The 25,150-nt window shown below is 32.2% G+C and overlaps 3 protein-coding genes across 11 annotated transcripts in view; 2 read left to right on the forward strand and 1 right to left on the reverse strand.

Moving 5' to 3' along the window:
- LOC100867285 (uncharacterized) overlaps positions 1-3,383 on the reverse strand; it is a 73,095-nt gene extending 69,712 nt beyond the window's left edge. The window contains exon 1 of one of the 2 annotated variants that reach the window (XM_086906159.1): positions 2,864-3,383. The gene's annotated coding sequence lies outside the window, so the exon portion shown is untranslated. The remainder of the gene's footprint in view (positions 1-2,863) is intronic. The other variant, XM_086906160.1, reaches the window with a different exon arrangement.
- Positions 3,384-4,508: 1,125 nt separating this feature from the next.
- On the forward strand, positions 4,509-16,966 carry LOC100867166 (uncharacterized). Of its 3 annotated transcripts, XM_012487139.3 has the most exons (7): positions 4,509-5,134; positions 10,325-10,507; positions 10,689-11,164; positions 11,253-11,378; positions 14,728-15,152; positions 15,279-15,403; positions 15,493-16,966. In XM_012487139.3, exons 2-7 carry the CDS (start codon positions 10,327-10,329, stop codon positions 15,546-15,548), a joined length of 1,389 nt encoding a protein of 462 aa, XP_012342593.2. In that variant the 5' UTR covers positions 4,509-5,134; positions 10,325-10,326; the 3' UTR covers positions 15,549-16,966. The 3 variants fall into 3 exon arrangements, with proteins under 3 accessions (XP_012342593.2, XP_012342591.1, XP_012342590.1); XM_012487137.3 differs by lacking the exons at positions 14,728-15,152; positions 15,279-15,403; positions 15,493-16,966 and having other exon boundaries at positions 4,509-5,962; positions 11,253-13,630; XM_012487136.3 differs by lacking the exons at positions 14,728-15,152; positions 15,279-15,403; positions 15,493-16,966 and having other exon boundaries at positions 11,253-13,630.
- Positions 16,967-21,276: 4,310 nt separating this feature from the next.
- On the forward strand, positions 21,277-25,132 carry Idgf4 (Imaginal disc growth factor 4). 6 transcript variants are annotated; one of them, XM_086906169.1, is made up of 6 exons: positions 21,277-21,646; positions 22,222-22,368; positions 22,494-22,747; positions 22,941-23,244; positions 23,350-23,512; positions 24,300-25,132. In XM_086906169.1, exons 2-6 carry the CDS (start codon positions 22,248-22,250, stop codon positions 24,778-24,780), a joined length of 1,323 nt encoding a protein of 440 aa, XP_086762295.1. In that variant the 5' UTR covers positions 21,277-21,646; positions 22,222-22,247; the 3' UTR covers positions 24,781-25,132. The 6 variants fall into 6 exon arrangements, with proteins under 6 accessions (XP_086762295.1, XP_012342596.3, XP_086762296.1 ...); XM_012487142.3 differs by having other exon boundaries at positions 21,404-21,646; positions 24,318-25,132; XM_086906170.1 differs by having other exon boundaries at positions 21,620-21,767.
- The last annotated feature ends 18 nt before the right edge of the window (positions 25,133-25,150 follow it).

A 25,150-nucleotide genomic window follows, 5' to 3' on the forward strand; every position in this document is an offset into this window, starting at 1 on the left:
ATCACAATATTTCAGATAGATAAGAATATAATCATATTGCACCTCTAATAATCGATTTAATTGAGAAACAACGTTATTTGCATATTCTTACGCACATAGCAATCATTAACGCAACAAAGTGATAAGTTTACTTTTCATGACTTGCAGCAACTCGTAGAAACTGGAATTGCAGTTAACGAGTCAACATTTTCTCTTTTCCCGCTTTCTTTTTTCTTCTCTTTTCTTCCATCACGCGAAAATGGACGAAATATTTTGTTCTTCTTCTTTTTTTTTTTTTTTGCAATCTTTGCGTTATGAGATAAATAACATCTAGTCGAAACATGACAAACGTAGAATCGATTTCTAATATCGGTTCAAGAAGCGGCGGTGGGAAGGGCAAAAGGGGAGGAAATTTATGAACGACGTCGATTTCAGGCGAAATGTCTCGCCTTCGAGCACCTTCAACGCTCCCATAAATATTCCCGATCCTATAAATTTAAATAAACGATGGGAATTCGTATGTGGTTAAAAATTGAACGATCTGATGGAGTGAAAATTCAATTTTTCTTGGTAGATTGCCTATATATATTTAATGTTGAATTTTTTTTTTTTTTTTGAATTTTGAAACGATTGAAAAAATGATATATATTATAGAATCATTACAATTATTCTAATGTGTACCTAATTGCATTCACTATTGTATGCAGAAGTAATATAAAGATGGTTTTTAATGTTCCATATTATTCTTGAATTCATTAGCACACAGGTAAAATTTCACTTTTGAATATGTTATTTTGATTATATTAATTATTTAAACAAAGTACTAATATTTAATTTTAGTACTTAATTAAAAATAATTGGAACACGAAATATACATATATTAGTAAATTATTATTGAAAAGATTAAGAATAATAAATAAAATGAATATTATTTGTCTATATATGGTACTAAAAGATATTACTATAAAATATTAAAAATAGTAAAAATTCTTTACAAATTCATTGATATCTAACAATTAAAATTAAAAATCGACACTGTATCTTTGTAATAATTGAAAAAATGTAAAGTCTGAAATCTGTAAATTTTGATCTGAAATTTATTGATGAGTTTACCAACTTTGACGTTAAGAGGAAAAAAATAAGTAACGAAAAAACATGATAACGTAGAAGATGTATGATGTTTTGAAGAAAAACAACGGATCGAAAATCTGTTGCTCGGAACGGTACACGTCACTGACGCGACACAGTCGCACGGATAACCGTTATTCCTTATTTGCTTAATGAATTAAGAAAGCCATGAAAAATGGCGTCTAATCGCTTCTGGATTCTCTCATGATTCTGCATACCGTGTTACATAAGTGGCTATCAATTTTCATAGATAGGCAAAGCCGCGTGCATTGACGCCAACTCGAGCACCTTTCGAAAAAATCGCACGACTTCACACCACCAAGCTGATCAATACAATACCCACGCAACATTAAATATCACTGGAATGCCCTAACACTGCTCTAAATTTTCCTATATATAAAATGCAAACGAAAATTGTCACGTCGAACGGAATTATTTTCAACGAGAAATGGAATAATATTCGAAACCGATTACTACTCGAGTCAGTTGTACGATTGTACTGTATATACGTATATGTACCGTGTATCAAGTGACTAAAGTTACGGAATTTCCTGACGTTTCAATATTCATTTTCCTTGATGCCCGTCATAATGGATTTTATCACGGACACAGATTATCATAATTCGATCGCTTTTACGATCATGAGCGGAAGAATCGTAATAATTTCACGCGTGACTAATTATATTTCCATGCACCATGAGACTGGAATCCGTTTCAATGGTGAGAGACTGGGCTTCCGTGAGAGCTCGAATTTCGAAATCGGAACTGTTCCCGATGAAATGTTCATATTACCAATTTCAAGGCGGGCCGAACACACGTACATGGTTTTCATTTTCAACGAGCGACTAAAGCGGAGAGGTGGTTCCGCTGTGTGAAAATGTACACGTATTATGTACATGTATACATACATACAAACACAACACACACACACACGCACACACACACACGTAGCGATCTCACGGGCGAGCGTGACACGTCGAGAAATCTATGGCTTCGAGAGAGGACGGTCGGAAGACGGACGGAAATAGGAAATGCGTCGGTCGAATGATCGGAAACCCTTTTCGTCGGACTTTCAACGTTTCCGTCGGCAACAGCCACCATGTTAGCGTTGCCTTGAGCTGCCTTTATTGCGCAGCAACCACGTCGAAAAAACTGCCCCGCTTAAACGCGTTCGTTATCTCTTGCAAATGAGGGAAAAAAATACAAACCGAGTACACATGAGGAGATGGATACTTATGGTGAAAAATATCCACATCTGCAATTGTACATTATCGAGCGGAGAGCAAATCTCGTTACAGTACTACCGACTTTCGTTCGCGAATAAATTCTTACTGCTGGATATTTCTTCGAATCAATATCCGAGGATTTCTCGCGATGGAAACATGTCATTTTATTTTACAAATGTATATTTTATGCTAAAACGTAAGTGGCGAGATAGCCTCAAAATATTTGTATCAAATGAAATATAAATCTTAGTAAGTAAGAAACAGAGTGAAAAAAAAAGGAATAATTTCATTCATCCTTACATCAAATTCTTAATATGAAAAGAAGGTAGTACACAAAGTAGAAATGATTGCGATAGGAAATCATGATTTCGACCCATTTCCGGACCGACCTTCGTACCATCTGCGGTACATAAACAAGCACGGAGAGGCTATCGGTAATAGGCATGCAGGACTAGCCAACGAAACCACCGTAATTTCGCGGGTAATAAAAAGTTGTTTGGAAATATTCATAGACAAAAAATTATACTTACAGCATCTTCTTGGTGGCCGAACTTGCGAAGCACATCGCGGTGGCGGCGGCACAGCAGTCACGGTCACAGTCACGTAAGCCTCGACAACGGCTTCGACGAACACAAGCAAAAAAACACTCATCACTGTCACCAGGCTGCCCTTATTTTGGCAGTGGATTGTAATAAAAGTCCGAAAAAAGAGTCCAGGAGCACCATGCGTTCGAATTATGGAATCGAAAAAAAGAAACCAATGAATTCTCGCCGTCTCTGTCCCGCCTGTTTCGTCCTTTAATCTGCGAGAACTCAGGAACACCAACGATCCGTCACGAATAATTACGGCACTCGAATTCTCTCACTTGAAAGAAATCGCGGCACAGATTTAGCAGAAAAGTCACTATCAAGTAAGCACAGCTAAGAAAAAGCAGCGCGCTCCTGGCTCTTATGATTTTAACCTAGCTTAGTAGTGATTCGGTGCAGTCGAGTTTCTTGACTGAACGACCGATGCTTGCCGAGCCGTGCCCCACGAGACGACACTGCTGCCAACTGTTTCCGCAGTACTACGAAAAGTTTCTACACCGATCGTAAAGGCGTTTCGAAACTATTTTTTAAAAATTCAGAATTTGTTTCTGAAATTAAATAAATAAATTTATAACATATATTAAAAAATATGAAATTTTTATTTGGAATAAAATTATCATTTCAAAAATTTCGTTTGGAAAATTTTGTAAATTTTATAATTAAATTATAGAAATATATTATGTATATGTGATATAAAGATTAAATATATATTTATTGAATATATATTAGAATAAAAGACATTAAAATATAGAATTAATATATATATATATATTTATTTATTAAAATTATTATTAAAAAATATTTTTATTTGTCAAATATTAATTTTAATAATAAAATATTTCAACAATATAGGACTCTTAAACGTGATAAATGTTTTAATTGAATGAAAATGTTTAATTCAATCTTTATATTTTATATGAGAATGCGTATAAAATTTTTCTTTTTTTATTTTTTTTCGATTCATATTTCATGATTATTAAACACCAGCTTATGACTTAATTAATTCCAATAATATTTCATACTGATAGATTGTGATATAAATAATATATTTCCATATAAATAAATATGTATTTCCATTGTTATTCTATAGATTTTTGTTGATAAAATAATATCAATAATCAATTTTATTTATTTTTTATTTTATTGTTATTGTTATTATTTTTAGTCTATCTTTTTCGACTATTATTTTAAAATAATTGTTAAATAATACTATATCAATTAAATATATATAACAATATATATAACAATAACGAATTTTATAAAATATTTTAAATAATTATTATTTTATTATATTTATATTTGTTTTTTTTTTGAATAAAACATTAAACTTCATCATATTTTCAGCTAATATAATTAAATGAAATATTTTAATTATTGTAATATTAAGTGGGACAAACTAGAGAAATGTGACATCTTTGAGAAATGTATAATGACCTAGTATCGGTATTAGGAAGAAGGTCACTCTCACATCTAATACTTTTATTTGTGGAATGAAAAATAACATTTTAATTAATGTAAAGAATTATCTTATATAAATCTGTATAATTATATAGATTAATTATATAGATAATAAAAAGACTTATTAATATCAAATAAATATATTTTACAAATTAAATTACGAATTACACTAATAAATTATTGTTAATTTGTCAAATTCCTTCTTTCATTTAAGAAATGCAATTATATATACAAAAAAGTAATTAACTTACAATTATTCTCTTTAATTTTCAAAAATAATGTATAAAAAAATTTCCTCTCATTATAAAATAAGCACTCCGGCGAGTTTAGAAATCTTTTTGCAATTAAAATATTTTTCGATCATACGTTGGCAATGATCAGTTCGTACATTGGTCACTGGCCGAAGTGGCGAGTTCTGATTGGTCGGTTTGCTATTTGATTTAATGGCGTGGCAAATACCGCCGGCGTGGAAGGGGAACTAGATTCACAACGTTTAACTGTATTTGTCGAGAGCTTGGTTTTTCGTCCTAACCTGTCGATGTTACTTCGTCCGGATCGTAACATCGATTTTAGCCGAGGAACAGTAAAGTCTATCAACGAGCACGTCGTATTCAGTTGTCGATCACGTCTGGTGAACCGTCTGGTTCGCGTTGTAGCGATTTTTATTCGCGATTGACCATTGCTCGCAGGACAACGCTTGAGAAGACGCGGCGATGATGGAAAGCTGAGAATTACGGTTTTCATATCGTGCACGAGGTAGGAACAGATTTCGATGCGTAATTTAACGACTATATAATGTTGTTTCGCATGAAAATTTGGAATTGGATTAATGTCAATTGTGATTGTTCCTGAGAATCGAATATGCTTTGTGAAGTGTCCACCTGTGAAAAAGAACGATATGAAATTGTGACGAAGATACAGGCTTATAAATTAAAATATTTACCAGTTTTGAAGAAGATTTGTGAATAAGAAAACAATTTGCAAAATTAAATATCGATAGCAATCTATATATCGTGTTAATGAATTTGGTTATAAAACGATTAATTCGTATGTTTTTCAATGATGAAATTTGGAAAATTTTGCGTATTGCATTAAAAAAAACGTTGTATAAAAATATATATTGTATGTAGTAATTGATCTTTTAAATGTAAAAAAATTTGTGTATCCTGATAAGTGTACTTTTTCAATGTGACAAGTATAATGTATATACATAAAGAAGATTTGATAAAAAAAAGTGTGCAATCAATTGTATACATCATTTGACAAAAAAAAAAATATTATTCAAAAAATAAATTTAAATATATTTATTGTGTTGTTCGTAAGATTTTTTTTTTTTACATTACAATTAATTATGGGATGAATTTTTAAACAGTGTTAAAAATCATGTAATAAAATTTTTTATTTAAATCATTCATATAAATTCCATTGCTATAATATATCTACAATAATCTAGTATAATAATTTAATTCGAATTTTGTGATTTGTGAAGTTGACATACTTTTATTTAGTGCATAAGTAATGAAGATTCAACATATATAAATATACATATAGGAGGATAAATAAACGCGGAGCAATCTGCAGCTGGTCAGTAAAATTAACAATGTATTTAAATACGATAAATTGCAAGACTACATATATTAATATATATATATATATAGTATAAATAATTGAATTTTGAGATATAATCTCGAAAATTATGCGGTTGATTGATTTTTCTGAATAAGTAATTCTAATTTCTTAATTAATTAATAAAATTATGTGAAAGTGTATTTATAAATTAAAAAAACAAAATCGGAAAATTAGTTCATTAAATTTGTGTATAATACCATGATATACTTCTATTAATTTTTTCCGTATTAGAAAGTGTTACAGAATTATGAAAGTCATTTTCTACATAGAGTCCAATAAAATATTAATCTTGTTATAATGTTTAAGCTTTGAATTGTACAGTGAGTGTAAAAAATATTCTTACAATGAATAATTCCAAAGAAAATTTTGTATAATTTGATTTTTTAATAAATATTTATTAATTACAAACAATTCATAAAATATATATATATATATATATATATATATATATATATATATATATATATATATATATATATAATTATAAGTATTTCGTATTGCAGCTTCTAATATTGAATAATTAATTGAAATGAAACTTGATGAGTTTTATGAAAATAAAATTCGAAATATGTATCTTTAGAAACTTAAATTATGTATGTGAAACAAAATATAAACATTTTTTTATCTTATTCATAAAAAATTTTTCTCTTTCATTTCCTAAGAATCAATTAAAATTAAAAATTAAATCAAAAATTTTCAGAATATTTCTGCGGATAACTAAATTGTAATTCTTATCATGTATATGAACAATTGAACAAACACTATTGTAGATTATATTATTAAATGTTACTCTTGATAAGATTTGTTGCATTTTAGTAATCTTGGAAAAAAAAATTAGTTTAGCATATTCAATTGTTTTGCGAGTATTAAGTTTAAATTGAGATTGTATGTAGTAAATAATTATAATTCCTGAATTTGTGATTTTATATTTCAAATGTACTTCCATTTTCTAGATACAAAGTTTCACTTCGGTCGGCCATCGATGCCTTTCGAAACACATATACCAAATAAATTCGATAAAAAAAAAAAACATTCATATGTAAAATAAAAACTAAATGCTTTTATAAAAAATCCCTATAGAATAATTCCCTAAGATAAACTATTTGAAATATCAACATTTATAAAATTACGCTCACTGTATTTCTGTATCTTGTTTAAAAATTTCATTATTTTAAAATTTGATCGTCGATCTTTTATATATATATATTTACGATTTTTTCATATGATAAATTAACTCATACGTTTCTTAATTATTTGTCAAGTTTACAACGTTGCGAGAAAGGTGTTCGAAAAAGATGTGTATACATTCTCGCGCAATACCATTCACTGAAAACCGGTTTCAATAATAGCCTTCTAAGAATTTTATCGAAACGACGATAAAATTATTTCATTTATAATTTTTACGTGACGGGTAAATGTTTTATAACCGCGGTTAAAGATCCAGCTGGTTTATGAATGTGACGTGTCATTGGGTAAATAAAACGTAAATAAGTGCCACTTTCCTGCTCGAATTAGAAACGAGTTACAATTTATCGAAATTATTTACATCCCATTGTATCGATTCTAAAAAAAAATACCCAATCATTAATATAGATACGTTCTAACTTCAGTTGCAATGGCTTTAAAATAATTTCAAACGTAGATAACACCTATGCGCGACATGTATACACATACGTGAAACAGGATCTTCCGCGCGTGCTCGAAAGTGTCAGTGAACTCGGAATTCAGCCGCTAGGTAGCCTATACACCATATTGCATTTTCACCATATATGTTTATATACACGCGTGCACATATGTATATAGAGTATCATATCAAGCCACACATTCTCAATAATTCGCGCGGCCAGCAAGGACGAACAAACTACTGGATAGATGTCATGCGAGACGGATGTAATTTCCGTTCACGCAGAGCCGGTCGAAGTGAAACGATAAAAACAGACTATCGTAATTACCGGTGTCCAATTTCAGACGTTTGCCTCTGCTCACATTACCCTCATACACTACTGGCCGATCAAAAGTTGGTCCGTTTGTTTTGTACAGGTTATGTGTATAAGGGATGGAATGGAACGATAAATCAAGTTTTGAAATTGTAGATTGTATATACGGGATGTCGAATAAGTTATTTTGAAGAAAATCGAAATTACTTAATATATCTATTTTAACATATTAGATGATTTCTCTAAAGATTGTTAGAAGAATAGTCAAGATATTGAAAAGAGGTTATATTAAGAGGTTAATCCTTACTTTATCTCTGTTTTGTTCTTTGATTGAATGAAAGAATAGCATTTAAAAATTGGATTTTTTTTAAAGATTTATACTTATAACTAATTCTTTCGATTTTATTATGGCAATTTTTAGCTTTCACCGGAATATCTGAATACCCTTCCACGGCCCCAATTATTTTATAATTTATTCCGAGAAGAAGAATATTCTTGAAACATTATACATTTATACACTGTGTATATATTAAAATTCATTAGACATTGTGCAATTGATTAATAAATAGCAACAATGGTGAAATACAATATTGCTTAATGAATATTTCTATATCGATAATTATCTTGTTTAATTGATTGACAAGCATGAAACTAATTGGATAAATAAATTATATTATAAATAATAATTTGTATACATTCGATTGAAGAAATTTTCTCAGATCTTATTACAGGAATAATTAATTAATTTCATAAAACAATTCCAAATCAATTTGTCAATACAAAGTTTTACAAACATATTGCGAATGTTAATGCATTTAATACAATGTATAAAATCTAAATAGCCTTTTCTAAAAAAAAAAAAAAAAAAAAAAAGAATTAAAATATTTTACATTAAAGATTTTATCATGTGAATCGATCTTAAACTTGATCTATCCCTTCATCCTTGTAATCCATCCATGGTGTAGTCATTTAACCGCAAGTAATATGGTGTATCTAATTTCTAAGAATAAAATAACTAAGGGATGTGAAACTTACGCAGGAATACTTTCCAAACTAGTTGAACTCGAGACGAAATTCGTTTTACATTGAATTTTCTTTCACTGCATTACTAAAGAATAAAAATTAAAATTCTTATAAATAAAGAAGGGACAATTAATATGATTAATTTGGAGAAATTTGTTATCGAAAATAACGATGATTTAACTCTTTATGAATTAAATATTTTCTTTAACACATAATATAAAAATTTTAAGATAACGATAATACACGTGACATATTGTACGCTATTTTCATTCATGATATAAAGAAGTAATAGAACGGGTAAACGTGTAATTACGATTTTCCACCGATGTGTTTATATCTGTGTATCTTGCAGCTTTACAAGGGGAGGAGAGATATAATTAAGAGGGATTAAAAGGAGGGGAGGACAAATGGTGTAGATGCATCCTCCTGTGGCGTCCAGTTTTATATAGTTTCTTTGAGATATAGGAAACAAAAGCATATCATCACGCGATTATGAACCCTTTGTTTTGCAAACACGTGTACGTGTTTAAATTAATATCCATCTGTGTTTATTAAAAATTATCAATCGACAAAGGAAGATTATAATAATAATAATTTATTCTGAATTGTAATTAAATAATTTGTAGTAATACAATTGTAATAATATGTTTAAACGAGCGATATTCTTTTTTTTTTTGACTTATCGTCAAATTGTAATTATCAGTAAAAAAAAAAAAAAAAATTACATACAAATTATTTTTTGTTATCTAGTTTGAATATTTATTATATTTATTACATGGCAATGATATTTTCATTTAGCGTAACGTTGTAATAAATTTTGCTCGTTGAATTTAATACCCAGTAATTCTATTTATATCCATACACTCGACAGAAATCTTTTACCTTTTCTCACTCTTCGTCTTCAGAGATAAGCCATTATGCAACAAGATTAAAAAAAACCACCGCATAAAAATTATTACAATCGAAATCATCGACTTTCACTGCCACTTTATTCACACTAGAACTAACGATACAAATTATTCTCTCGCTTCTCTCCGCCTTTCTATCTCCGTTTTTGCGAAAAACAATTTTACATTTTGAACGAGCATATCAATGGCTCGCTTTTTCACGTATCATCAAGCAGTGTAGAAATCGAGAGATTTATATCGTTATTATTACTTATCAAGTTAAAACTGATGTATCGAAAGACGAAGAAGAAGAAAAAATAGGAGAGTATAAGATAAAAAAGAGAAAAAATGACAAAATAGAAGAAGAACAGAAATAGAACAGGAGGGATTTTTTTAAAAGTACAACAGATTCTCTATATGAGTTTAAACGTATATAATCTACAAACTCTGTAATAATGCTTTATTTGCAGAGATGAATGGTACCAGACTTGGCAGGGGTCGAGGTGGCCGGCTGGCCGTATACGTGGGCTGCGGAATGGTGGTCATTCTCCTCGTGTTCCTCTACCGCGCCGCCACCTCAGAAATGGCCAGGCTTCAAGAGCTGAACGTCCAATGTTCTCATCAACAGGAGGCTCTTGCCGCTCAACTTCAAGGTATACAAATTTATCGAAATTCTGACCTGAACTTGGTCGATACATTTGTTATAGAATAAAAAAGAGAAGGAAAATAGAATCATAGATGGATATATAATCGCGAGGCGAACATTCATCGACGTTGAATAAAGATGAAAATAAAAGAGGCGTCAATTGGAGTGAAGTTGTTCCCCATTTTCAGTGATATTTGAATACAAGGTGAGGTTAGAAAAATCGTTGGCCGAGGAGAAGAGCTCGAACGCAGCTGTGAAACAGGAGCTCCAGCAACGGGCGTCCAGGGAAAAATCGCTTAGGGACAAGGATAGCATAGAGGCGATGCAGAGATTCAACTCTTTGCAGCAAACGTACAAGCTGCTGCAGACGGAGCACCAGGATTTGAAAGAGGAGTGCAAGAAACGGGACCAGCAAGCTTTGGAGGACACCAGTAAATTGGAGACCACCCTCAGGGAGCTTCGTAGCCGGATCAGGCAGGCGAGGGAGGACAAGGAGAAGGCTTTGGAGCATTTGAAGAACAAGTTCCTCGAGCTGGACACGCAGAAGAACGAGTTGGAGCAGAAGTACAATGACATGTTGAAGAATAACGTGGACACGGACAGCACGATTGAACATTTGAGAAAGGAGGTGATTCAATTGAAGCGCGAGCTGGACGAAGCTAGGGTAAATCAATCTTTGTTATTAATTTTTTTTCACGAGAGATTGATCTGAACCAATGCAACGTGATCTCTCTTTTCCTTCCTCTTGGCAGAAATTGTCGCGCAAAGCTACTTCTCCCGGATCGAGCGTGGCTAATCCACAAGCGGTGGCGTCGCAGGCGAAGTCTGGAGAAGAAGAGAACGCAGATAAACCTGTTGATCGGTCGCAACAGCAGCAGGTAAGTCCGCCGACAAATGACGTTAAAAATCCGCAGCCATTGAACGCGCCAGTCGCTCAACAAACGATCGAGGATACTCTGCAATCGAACGAGCAACGAGTGAACGAGATGAACAACGTTCGATTCGCCCAGATGAACGGAAACATCGTCCCCGTGGGACCTAACGAGATGAAGGAGGCGGAAGTGTTACCGTTGCCTTACGATTTGCAAGAGAAACGCCAGAGAAAGGAGAACGATCAGCCTGTGATCGATGATAATCAAATCGAGAGCGATAAGATGATTGAGAAAGATGAGAATCGCAACGAGGAACAGTTGAGGCAAGTTATTCCACCGCCGAATCGGAATAACGAGAAATTCGGTGAGAAGAAATCCTCCTCCAATTCGCCTGCGAACGAAGTATCGCGTAAAATTGACAAGAGTCTTGATGACAAGAAGATCACCACGGATCTGTCAGAAAGTAGGGTGTCGTGGTTGAAGAAAAATGAACATTCTGAGCTTGATAACGAGGTGATGATGGATAGGATAATTGGCCGGCACACTTCTGAGAAAGTGGAGGAGAAATTGGAAAAAGTTCAGAACAATGTGGATGGTATTTTGAATCAGATTTTGAGAATGATCTGAGAAATTAGATTGAACGAGATTTGCGCAGTTTTGTCAGATTCTTTTTTTTTTTTTCTTCTTCTAGGGAATAGGATAATTGGATAATTGTATCGATGATATTTCTTGGAGAAATGTCTATCGTCTTTTGTATAGAGACATTGAAATTAATTTCCAGCCCATCTCTGTGTGAGTTTTAACTCTGATCCTTGTTTCTTTTAAAACGAAGGTATTAAAAGCGTTTTTTTTTTTTTTTTAAACATGAACAAAATTCAGGATTATGTGATAAATTTTTAATGTGTGGTGAATCACTTGATATTTCTTGCAAGAAAAAAAATTATTATGTCGATCGTTGATGTTGAAAATATGATGAATTGAACAAATGTTTATATATAGCTGTTCTGATAATTGTAACAAGCTGTGAAAAATTTGTTGGCTTGTGCGGATTAAGGAAAAGTGCCTTTAAGCGATTGCTGAGGAACTGAGTCTTTCTAGTGTAATATTTTTAGTAATATTTATACATGCACGTAATTTGCATGATTTGTACTTGGTGCTGTAGCTAGATAATTTCTTTAACCGATCCGTAAGACTTTAAAGCGACTTTTAAACAAAATTAAAAAAAAGTATTTTTTCCTTGAATATGCAAAACAATGATCAACAAAATATGACAATATATTATAATAGAGAGTTTGAAAAATTTGTTGCATGACAGAGTAATTTAATTAATTATTTAATGATAATGAGAAAATTTTGCTAATTTTATTATTTTTCCATTAATTTATAATTGGTATTAATTATTATTGTTATGTATTATTATTATAAATATTGAATTAGGATACAGATAAAAGTAAAGGAAGGAAAATAAAAAGAACAGCAAAATTGCTTTTAAACTATTATAAACAACTATTTAATTCTAATATTGTGAAGTATGATGAATAATATTGTGTATATTATATAGAAATATGAATTGAAATACGAATTGAAATTTTATATCAGAAAAATCTATTTTTCCTTTTCGAACTTAGACAATCATAAACTTATTATAATATTGACATAATAGCAATACAAAAAAAATCCACTAACTCAAATTTAACTAATAATCTTATTTACATTCTTTTAATGGTTGAAGGTGTCTTAAGTATTAACATTCTTTTTTTTTTTTTTTTTTTTATGTAGATTTTTTTGAATGAAGGTGAATTTCAAGTGCAATATCTTAGATACTTTATGTAAGTGAAGAAATAAATGTCTAAGATCTGCCAAGAATGTTTTAGCAATTGTGTAAATGTGTCAAGTATTTTTTTCCTTTTTTTTATTTGTGTTATATTATATTTAGGAATTTGTGTATGTAAATTGAAATAAATAATTAGGCTGTCAAGAAATGATATTCAATTATTTAATTGTGTTCAATTTTGTTTCTTCGAGTTCAATTATTTATATAGCTTGCATAAAATACGGTTCACTGTTATTATCAAAGATCAGAATTTAATTTATTGACAGCTTAAGTGTAAAGAAATGAACGATTTTGCGTCATTTTTCTTGAATGGTAAAAAAAAAAAAAAAAAAAGATCATTTGTGTACATATAGCTTGCAAGCTGTACTGAATGTGCCTGTATGTCTGTGTTAATCAATGCATTAATAAATTGTTATTATTTTGATCTGCTTGCATTTTTTCTGGCACCCTTGCACAAACCTAACGAAACTGATCTGCTTCATTGTTACTAGTTCGCTGTGAGTTTTTTCAAAATTTTTTTTTTTTTTTTTTTCCCTTCAAGTATAGTCCATACGATTAAACATTTAGCATCTTTGGTGAGTTTGGTTTTGAATTTTCTTTTAGTAGTATCCTTTCTCCCCTTATCTTTCTTTGAGTAAAAAAAAAAGTAGCAATCAGAGTAAAGGAAGTAAACATTTTTTTTTTTTTAATATTTTGCGATACTATGTTTTTTCTATATTTTATCATTCTTATTAATTAATAAGATTTAAAATTTTTTAACTAGACGATAGATATTTATGAAATTAATCAATTAATCTCACGCTTTACCTACCTTTTATTTTAATTGTAAAAATTGCTTTAATTTTTTTCTTTTTTATAAATAAAATCGTAACGTACGTACATTTAGTTATTTACGAAGTGATTTTTTTCTTACAAAAAAAGCATGCTTTATGCAAAACGTTGTTTTTATTTATATACGCTTTAGTATTTTCTCGAAGAAAAAAGAAACAACTTCACTTGCTTGCAATAGAAACAAACAGGTAAGTTAATTTTGCTCAATGCGTATCGCAATGTATTCTGTTGTATATGTTCTTCTCTTTATCAAAATAATCAACTATTGCCCTTAAAAGAATTTTCCTTATTTAATCATTTTTGAAGTAGTAGCAGTAGATGTTATCTTCTAATCGAAAATTCAATTTCCTCCTTAAAACACTTTTAATATAAATATAATTAAGTATTTATATGGGTGTGTTAAATAAAAAGCGTGCAAAACCTTATTAGAAATAACACATCACACTTTCGAATCGGGTAAAAACCAAGAAATGCGAGTTGGACTTAGTTCCCAGTACATCTTTAAGTAAATAAATTGTCAAATTGAGTGTACATTCTGGAAATAATTAACAAGAATAAAACTGATTGTTACGTAAGCACGATCAATTCTTAATCGCTGTTAAAAAATTATTTAAAAGCAGATGAAATTCCATTAATTCTATTCAATCGAATAAAGGTGATTACTTTAAATTGATAAATAAACTCTTTTAGAGCACGGTGACGGCCAGCCTGATGAAGTCGATACCGGCTGTCAAACTGGAGACCTCAACGCCGGCAAACAGCGGCAATCCGATGTCCACGTTCGCGGACAAGTCCCTTCCGATCGCGAAACCGGTCTTGAAATCCAAACTTCCGGTTGGCGTGCCTCCCATCCCGGTGATCATCGACCAGAAGTTGGAGAATCGCGAGGAGAAGCAAGACGAGGTGGCCAGAAAGAAGGAGGAACCGAAGAAGAAGAGCCTGGACAGCAAGGAGCAAGAGGGTGAAAATGGCAACCTGGATTCTCCATTCGAAGCTGTTCCAGCCAGAAGAGCCGATGAACAGGTGGTTCCAGAGAGAAGAGGGAACGGTTGGTTCAACGTTGGCCCAGGTGTACAGGAAATCGGTGATGAATTGAATCACATTCGTTTGGCTGGGTGTGTTTCTATTTTATATAAAAAAAAAAGAAAAAAAAAAGAATGGAATAGTTTCTCGCTTCAATTGATTGCAATATAAATTTTCTGAAGATTGAAAAGTTTTATTCTTTTGAATGAATTTTTCAGGATGGATGGTGGCGGTGAACGAGTCGATGTTGGTGATGATCAGTACGAGGGCGTCGAGTATGACAAAGAACCGCAGCAAAAGGACAGTGATTTGAGATTGGTCGAGGGTGAAGATGAAGGCGAAGGTATGTATCAATTATGTAAATATTTTAAGTTATTTTAAGTCTGTTTTATATATATATATATATTTATTGTTCAATTATTGTTTTCTTAGATGAGGATGATCAGATAGACTATCCACAGAACTTGAAACAGGATAAAAGGGAATGAAGAATTTCAAAGAAAAAAAATATGAAGTGATGAATTGGAAAGATTTGGTTGAAAAAAATGATGAAATCTCGTTCAAGAAAAAAGCAAATTATGGTACTAATTAACATCTACTATCAATTAATTCTTCATCTTGTCACTACTTAACTTGGCTGTTAATCCTCTCTTGAGAGAAGGGAGAGAAGATGAAGGAAGATTTTTCAACGATAGATTGCACCATTTTACTTTTTTATCTATACATATATATATATATTTTTGTTTTTCTTTTTTCTGGAAAATTCCATTATACGGAGATTTAGCCAAAAGATTTAGATAGATTTATACTCTATACAGATGCTATTTAAGAGTCGCTGCTTGGCCAACGAGTAGATCGTATTTTTTATTCAAAAGCTTGTTGATTGGGCCGAGCAGTGCGTCGATAGAAAGAAACAGACTGTATTTTTCTAGAATTAACTGTAAGATAAGAATGATACGAGTTAAAGTTTCCACATGGCGAAAGAAATCTCTAATGCAAAAATTCACTCCTTCATTAGCAGATAGGATAAAAAGAAAAAAAAAAGGAAAAAAATATTAATTTCAATTTGTATGAGAATTAAAAGACAGTATTTCACAAGGAAAAATTTTTACATTAAAATTTCACTTTATGAAAATGTAAAGTTTCTTTTTAAACGTATAGATTAATCTCTTCTCAACTAACAATCTAAAATAGATATTTTATTATTTTTTAGTTTATTATTTTTACGCATTTAATTCAATAACATTTAATGATTTATTTTACTTAATTTGAAGAAATGTCGTGTGTTTCAATATAAATATTTAAAAAGTTCTGAAAGAACGAATAATTGAAAAAAAAAAATAATTGCTTCTTCTTTGTTTTTTTAAAATTGGAATTCAATCAATTATTATTCTGTTTAATCTAATTAAATTTAATCATTTATTATTTTATATGTAATTTAATTAATTTTTTCATTGAAACGTTAACGAATCGATCATCGGTTATCAATGGAATTTGAGCAATATGTAAGAAAATATGAGCAAGTGTTCTGCCAATGAAAGAGTGGATAACTTTCTTCAACGAACTACCTACGCGGTGTCGCGACTTAAATGCACTTATTACTTAAGCCGTCTCGTTGGACATTTTTTAAATAGAAATTAACACCTGGATCAGCCGACAATTGTTGTTGGAATCGTGCAATATGATCAGGTACAAGGGTACACGTGATTTATTTATTGCCTATCAGTCGTCGTTTTGGCGCTAACAATCAAGACTTAACAGAATGAAAGGAACTAAACTTTTAAGGAATTTATTATGGATTTAGATTAATATTTGTTATGAGCGTAGATATATCTACTTGACACAGAGAAAAGTGATGACAGATATGTACATAAGAGTTTTTTCATAATAAAAAAATTGAAAAATCTTGGAATCTTAATTTCTTTTTGTATCCAACACTTCAAATGTATACAAGGAAATGTTAATGTTGTATCCCAGTGAGTTTTTAATGAAAAATAATTCTAAAAATTGGTCGTTGAATTTAATAATGATGGATAATAATTATTTGAAGTATCTTGTGCACGTACAAACTTGACAGATCTTTTTTTTACACGAACAAAAATGAATTTTATTATTGAGTATTTTACAATGTGATTTTATGACCATGTTAATGCGTCTGCAAGAAATGAAATATTACCAAGTAATCTCCACTGTCCCAATAACCTCTAACAGTGATACAAGAAATATCTAAAAGAAAGCATTATCTTTTTCTTTCTTTTCTTTTTTGCTCCAACTAAAAAAGTTATGAATTTAATGATTTATTGTATTCATTAATATCAATACTCTCACTATTTTATACAAATTATAAATATTCAGTCTCTCATTTTATTGAAATACTACATTTCTGGCTCAAAGACTGTTACTCTGGTATTCTTGAAGCAGAATATTTCTTTTTCTTAGAACGAACTTAATGCATATCAGTAACGTGAACGATTTTCTAAAACCATCTGTATCAATAACATCTCCTTTGTTTCGTCCATTCCAAAGTTTCCACCAACTTTTCCGTTGTGAAAGTTATACAATGAGTCAGTCATCAACTTGCGTGTTATTTAATTAAGCATGTTAGCCGGATAATTAACAAACTTCTTGTCCATGCGCCATCGATATTTTCACAGGCAAACCGAAAACATTCCCATCGAACCTCAATTATCATTTTTAATTATCGTTTTCCTCTTTTTATATTATTATTATTGCCAATTATTCAATATGAATATATGCATACGTATAAAGTGATATATTTTATTTATTATAAAACAATTGAAGTTTCTTTTAAACCAGCAAAACCTAATTTTAATTCCTTAATAACTTAACAAATAAATCTTTTTGATCTCTGAGAATCTCGATCATCCAATGATATATTTCATCCTGTGATACAAAGTGATACAAACTCTATCATATATAACTTGAATAACTCATAAACAGAGGAAAAATTGATCGACAAAAATCATTGTCTTATTTATTAATTTGTAACTCGATAAATAAATAAATCTCATTTTATTAACATTTATCAACTTTTCCATTTTTTACCACTGAAGACTTTTCTATTGACTTGCTCAACTCAATTGATGAACTTGACAAGAAAAGTCTGAACCAATTTTCGAATATACTTTTGCATCGGTGTTTTCAATCTATCAAAACGAATGCGACAACTCGAACGAGAAATACGATCAAAAAGAAGAAGAAGAAGAAGCTCGAGTTCGAACAGAATTGCGAAACTTTTCTACTCGACCGACACTTTGTCGACGAGTGCATATTTTGCATATCAGATGTTATGCGGGCCGAGCGACATTATAGAAGAGATATATCATCGTATGGAACGTGCTCGTGATTTTATTTGCCAATGAATCACGCGTATACACGTTGCGCAACCCGTGGAACATGATGCAGGACGATTGCGATTCTCGGAAGTGATTTGCATTCCATCTAATCGTCAATGTTCAGTACTTCTTCGTATCTCGTAAGATAGCTGTTCGAAATTATTTTTCCAGGATTTCTGTGTGTATCGATGATAATAATAACACTTCCTGTTTTCTTTGTCTCGTGAAAAAAAGGAGGACGGACACGCTTCGTTCGTCGAACGAAGTTTACATGCGGATTTATATTTTTCGTTCTTTTTATTCATTTTTCTTTTTTTTTTTTTATCACGAGTTGCAACACAGAATCGTTGAGGAATCATTGATAAGCAAGAGAAAAGAGTCATAGATGATGAAGTAAATAGGAAAATTTAATTGATAATTTAATTCCTCTCTATAAAAACTTAAATTAAACTTAAAGAACAGGTTGTTTTTAATTCTTCTGGATAAATGAAGAAACAGGAAGGGTTTTCTTTGTTGAAAGAAATACGCGAAGCATGAAAAAGATGCGTGTCGAGAAAGAGGAGAGGTATTAAGGCGGCGAATAAAAATTTATATCCCTTCCTTGAAACTATGAAAAATACGTATGATCGTGTGAGAAGTCTGTGTGTCTACTGCATGGTTAAACTTCGGCATAAATAAAACATGGAGAATTTTAAAACGCGGGAGGAAGAGAGAAGAAAGGAGGGAAAGAAGGTTGCAGGCCAACTTCTTGAAGGTTGTTCGCACGTGAATTGGTGAACGCGCGACTCGTCGTTGACAAGCCAGGTAATTGAGGCTGATTGTGTTACACAAGGATGAGATCATACGTTGTTACGCCCCGTATATAGGTCGTGTATTCGATTAACGCGAAGGAAGTCGAATTATTATCGCGTTTTCCGCGCGAATTGAACTGTAAGAAAAAGAAGAACGAATTTTTTTTCTTTTTTCTTTTTTTTTTTTTTTTTAATCAAAGGGATCGATGATAAAATGTTAATGATACATTTTTCATTGTATTTCCTCTCCCGTTTTTAAAAAAAAATTTAATCGTATAATAAGATTTTCATTCCGATAAACAAATTTTTCGAGTGGTTTTCAGAAGGATGTATTTATTTTTAATTATTTTGCAGCAGATCTCTTTTTTTTTTTAATCGATGCAAAAGAGGATCGAAACAAGATGTTAATAATTAATTTTTCTTTTGAATTTAAGAGAAAAATTAATCGTATAATAAGATTTTCATTCCGATAAACAAATTTTTCGAATGGTTTTCAGAAGGATGTATTTATTTTTAATCCTTGCAGCAGATTTCTTTTTCTTCTTTTTTTTTTTCTAATCAATAAAATAGGGTCGAGAAGGATCGATGATAAGATATTAATAATTAATTTTTCATTTTTTTTTCCCCTCTCTTCTTTCTGTCGTATAATAGATTTTCATTTCGATAAAAAAATTTTTCGAAAAACAGTAGAACTTCGAAGAACCGATTTCGAACGAATTCTTTTTCTTTTTTTTTTTTTTTTAATCAACAAAAGAGGATCGAGGAGGATCGATGATAAGATGTTAATAATTAATTTTTCATTGTTTTTTCCCCCCCTCCCTTGAATTTAAGAAAAAATTTAATCGACGTCGTATAATAGATTCTCATTCGATGTATTTACTTTTAACCAGAAACTTTTTGCAACAATACACGTTGTATCGCTTATTATTATTCAGTTTACAGCCTGAAAATTGTGTATTCCAAGGGGACACGCTTTGAATTTAGAGAATCCTCCTCCTTTTTTTTTTTTTTTTTTCAATCAAAATATAATCCTCCTTGAAGAAGGCGTAAGAGAAATTTAAATTACGAATGGATGAGATTGTCGAGAACGAAGAACGAGGAGGAAAATAATTTCAAATCAATTAATCGTCCCATATTTTACTCCACGAGTTATCTTCGAAAATGAATTCTTAAGAATCTTGGAGTTCGAGCCACGGATACGAAGAGGCGCGATAACCTTACGAGCGAAAGGTTGTGACTTCGCCGCGTTTGAGATTCTCGAAAATAACTAATAAATAGGAAATTAGTCATGAGTCAGATAACTCAATCCTGACAAAATAACACGTTAGATAATACGATAAACAACGCAGAGAGAAACTAATAATTGGCTTCTTGTAATTGGTCTAATTCTTTCCCTCTTATTTCAAAATTTCCAATCGAATTTCCAACGAAAAAAAATCTTCCTCGATTTTTCTTCTTAGGAAATTAAAACAATTATAATTCGTCTCTATTCTATTCTATCTCTTGATATTTTTTTTTAAATAATTTTTCGTATCGTACGAGATTCTTTGTTACTTCTTCTTTCGTAGAAAATTAAAAGCGTACGATGTATTTCTTTATTTTATATCCCCCAGCCATTATTTTTTTAATTCCAAAAAAAAAGTCGAACACTCGGAAAATTACGAGAATTCTCTTCTTATAAACTGTTATGAAAATTATTCACAGAATGAGACACAGAGAGAGAGAGAGAGAGAGAGAGAGAGAGAGAGAGAGAGAGAGAGAAAATTAATCTGTATCCGCGCGATTAAAGATTTCGATGATTCATAATATTCTATTTTGAATTCACCGTGTACACGGTTGAAATCCTGTTCATATAATAACATTCCATAATTTTAAATACGTATTTTCTGTTGCACAACTTATTCGTTTCGAAAACGTATCGCTCGAAAACGTCTCGAAACGTCTCGGAATTAATTAATCATAATTCGCTTCAAGAGAGGAGGAGGAGGAGGAAAAAAAAAAAAAAAAAAAAACTAACAAACAAAGTATCAAGCTCAAACGTCTCTCGAAACGCGGAATTAATTAATCATAATTTCTTCGATCGTGCGAATTATCGATCGTCGGTATATACATCGCTCACGATGCATTTGTTCGAAAATTCTATTAAAAATTCTCTTCGAATATAAATAAACTCTCGTTACGTTTCTCTCGGAAATCGATCCAATTATCTCGAAATATCCCCCTCCCCCCTTGATTTGTGTCCTTGATTTTCTCCTTCTCGGAACGAAGAACGTGTAAATACGAAGTCACACTTGCGGATAAACGGTTTCTGGATCGTCGTATCGTATCCAGCAACCCCCACCACCTCCCCTCCCCTCCCAAGCAGCGTCTGGCGGACAAAGTATCAAAGTCCCTGGCGAATAGGTCGCAGCGGACAGTACGCTTCTTCCTTTCGAAAAGGTAAGAGGAGGCTTGTATATAATTCGTGCGCCGCTTTCACGTTTTTTGTTGTTTGGAAAACCAGTCGACCTTGGATCGACTTATTCGAATCTCTTTTTTTCTTCCCTTTTTATCTTATGGTGTATGTAAATTTCTTCGAACTTGTTTATTCGCAGGATTAATTTTATTCGTGCGTGGTTGAAAAAAAAAGAAAAATGAAATTAAAAGTTGTTCGTTATGGTGAAATGAATAACTATTGATGACGATGAATATATTTGGTTGGGAGATATGGTGTTAATTTTATTAATATGTTGTTCAGAATGTTGTCGCGAAATTTGATTTGCTTTTAGAATAAATAGAATAAATCATAGTAATAATTAATTAGTAATAATACGATTGTGATTAATGAAAGTTTTGTTTAGAAAGTTGCCACGAAACTTGACTTTTCCGCCTTTACAAGTTGCCGTCCTTTGTAGTATAAATATAAATGTAAATAAATATCGACGTGCACGATTTCTTCGAGTCGACTTCGTTTTCACTATGCTAATTTTCATCACGCGTGCATATATACATATATATATTTTTCTTCTTTTCAGAATCAGCGAATGGTCGAGTGTTGAAAATGAAAGTGTTAATTTTCGCCGCTGTTGCGGTATTCTGCGTCCAATCTGTGCTCACCGTCGACACACACGAGCACAACAAGGTTGTGTGCTACTGGAATACCACGGCCTTCGATCGACAAGGTTCGAAATCATTGTAATATATTCGATCTCTAATTAAAAATTTCTATTTCGTCGAATAATTAATTCTTCCTAATTTTTTTCCTTCTTTTTTTCGCATCGAATCGTTCTGGTTTTCTTATCCACAGGGCCAGGAAAGTTCCAATTGGACGACGTCCAGTCGGCTCTCTCCCTCTGCACGCATTTGATCTATGGATTCGCGGGGATTAACGCAGAGACGTTCGAAATTGTCCCTTTGAAGCCAACACTGGACACAGGGGCAGGTTATTCGTATTACAAACTCGTCACTCAGCTGAAGAGAACATTCCCAAACCTCAAGATCTATCTCAGTGTCGGTGGAAACGCTGACCCCGAAGACGAGACTCACAAATATCTCGTTCTTGTGAGTATCTGTATCTTTGATGAAAATTTATAGTGAAATACAATCAGTCCCGACGAGTTATCCGATTCCTCTCGTTTGAGGTGACAGATTCTCTACTAATTTAATCCTATCAGCGATTCAAATTCATTTGATTAAAAAAAAAAAAAAAAAAAGGAAAAAGTAATAACGATTATTATATATTCGATCTATTCAGACCGAGACATCGCAATCAAGATCGAAATTCATCAACTCTGTGAATCGGCTCCTCAACGATTACGATTTCGACGGGATCGACCTGGCCTGGCAATTCCCCCCCGCGAAAGTAAAGAAGGAGCGTGGCACGTTTGGATCGATCTGGCACGGCATCAAGAAGACTTTCGGCTACGGTAAATTCAAGGACGACAAAGAGGTGGAGCATCGCGACGGTTTCACCATCCTGGTCCGTGACTTGAAGGCCCAGCTCAGGCCGAGAATGAAGGATTTGACGATCGGCGTCCTGCCTCACGTGAACAGCAGTGGTGAATATCATTCCCCCCCCCCTTTTTTATATTTATTTATTCATTTGAAAGTTATAACTCGAACACGAATATCGTTCGTCTCGTTCATTTTTTTTTTTTTTTTAGTTTATTATGATGCGAGATTGTTGGCGCCCAACATCGACGCCGTCCACCTGTTTACTTTCGATCAAAAGTCACCGGAACGGAATCCAAAGGAAGGCGATTATCCAGCGCCCATCTACGAGAGTTACGGTCGTGTTCCTCAGGACAACGTAGATTCGACGGCCAGGTGAGGCCAATTTTATGATTTTTTTAATTACCCTTATTTTTCCTCCTCCATTGAATTTTTTTTCCAGAAACAGATTTTTCCAAACTTCTTAGTGTTCAAAATTTCTATATATAGCTCAGAATATATATATTTTTATTTTTCTTCCTTCATTAAATTTTTTTCAACAAGAAACAGATTTTTCCAAGGTTCTTAGTATTCAAAATTTCTATACATATTTTTATTTTTTCCTTCGTTAAATTTTTCGAAAAGAGCATCGAAATTCACTTTACAAAAAAAAAGGAAAAGAAGAAACAGATTTTTCCAAACTCTTAATATCCAAAATTTCTATATACAACTTGAACATATATATTTATTTTTCCTCCTCCATTAAATTTTTCGAGAAACAGAAAATGTTTCAGAAATTTACAAAATGTTGCACAACAAAAAAGAACAGATTTTTCCAAGGTTCTTAGTATTCAAAATTTCTATACATATTTTTATTTTTCCTCCTCCATTAAATTTTTCGAAAAGAGCATCGAAATTCCTTTACAAAAAAAAGAAACAGATTTTTCCAAACTCTTAATATCCAAAATTTCTATATACAACTCGGAACATATATATTTTTATTTTTCCTCCTCCATTAAATTTTTTCGAGAAGAAACAGAAAATCGTTGCACGAACCAAAAAAAAAAAAAAAAAGAACAGATTTTTCCAAGCTTCTCGATGTCCAAAATTTCTATATATATAGTTAAAAAAAAATATACAATATACAAATTAATACACAAGATACATAAAAATATGGGCGAAGTATCGATTCCGTTTCAAGGTACTGGCTCGAGAACGGGACTCCCGGCTCTAAGATCGTTGTTGGGATTCCAACCTATGCCCGTACGTGGAAGCTCACGTCGGACAGTCAAATATCAGGGGTGCCACCCATCGTGACGGACGGGCCGGGGGCTGAAGGGCCGCATACCAACACGCCTGGCCTTCTCTCGTACGCGGAAGTTTGCTCCAGGCTGACAGAGTCCGCGGTGGGCCGTTTGAGACGCGTCGGCGACCCGTCCAAGAAGTATGGCAGTTACGCGTACCAACCTTACAACGAGAACACGGGCGAGGATGGAATTTGGGTCGGTTACGAGGATCCTGACACGGCTGGGAACAAGGCGGCCTACGCCAAGGCGAAAGGCCTGGGCGGGGTGGCCATTTACGACTTGTCGTTGGACGACTTCCGCGGTGTCTGCACCGGCGACAAGTATCCTATAATAAGGGGCGCCAAGTACAAGCTGTAAAAAGTTACTAGAGACTGTCGAGGAAATATATTAAAAGAGTGGAAATAAGTGGCCAACTTTCATAAAGTTGGAAGTTATTTTGAAAAATATCTTTCTTGTCTTCTTCTTCTTTTTTTTTTTTTTTTTTTTGTTTACGTTGAGAAGAAGTTTTCTCCCCTCCAATCGAGTACCGTGCATTTGCTTTTTACTTTTTATATCTGCAATTGTATTTTAAGTCGTTTCGTATCGCTATCGTTCGAAAGATATTTTACGTTATGAGTTGAGAGAAAATTGATTTGGAAAAAAAAAAAAAAAAAAAGAGCGTTGTATTAGAAATTACGTATCGAGAATAAAGAATGAAAGAATGAGATTATCTTTTGGTCTCGTCAAA

The sequence above is a fragment of the Apis florea genome, unplaced genomic scaffold (assembly GCF_048593485.1).
Source record: "Apis florea isolate Af1SG1 unplaced genomic scaffold, ASM4859348v1 contig_2492_pilon, whole genome shotgun sequence".
NCBI classification, from domain to species: domain Eukaryota; kingdom Metazoa; phylum Arthropoda; class Insecta; order Hymenoptera; family Apidae; genus Apis; species Apis florea.

Coding starts and splice junctions, on each gene's coding strand:
- LOC100867166 (XM_012487137.3), top strand. CDS start 10,327: ATGAATGGTACCAGACTTGGCAGGGGTCGAGGTGGCCGGCTGGCCGTA. Junction 10,508..10,688: donor TCTTGCCGCTCAACTTCAAG/GTATACAAATTT, acceptor CCCCATTTTCAG/TGATATTTGAATACAAGGTG. Junction 11,165..11,252: donor GCGAGCTGGACGAAGCTAGG/GTAAATCAATCT, acceptor TCCTCTTGGCAG/AAATTGTCGCGCAAAGCTAC.
- Idgf4 (XM_086906169.1), top strand. CDS start 22,248: ATGAAAGTGTTAATTTTCGCCGCTGTTGCGGTATTCTGCGTCCAATCT. Junction 22,369..22,493: donor CACGGCCTTCGATCGACAAG/GTTCGAAATCAT, acceptor TCTTATCCACAG/GGCCAGGAAAGTTCCAATTG. Junction 23,245..23,349: donor GCCTCACGTGAACAGCAGTG/GTGAATATCATT, acceptor TTTTTTTTTTAG/TTTATTATGATGCGAGATTG.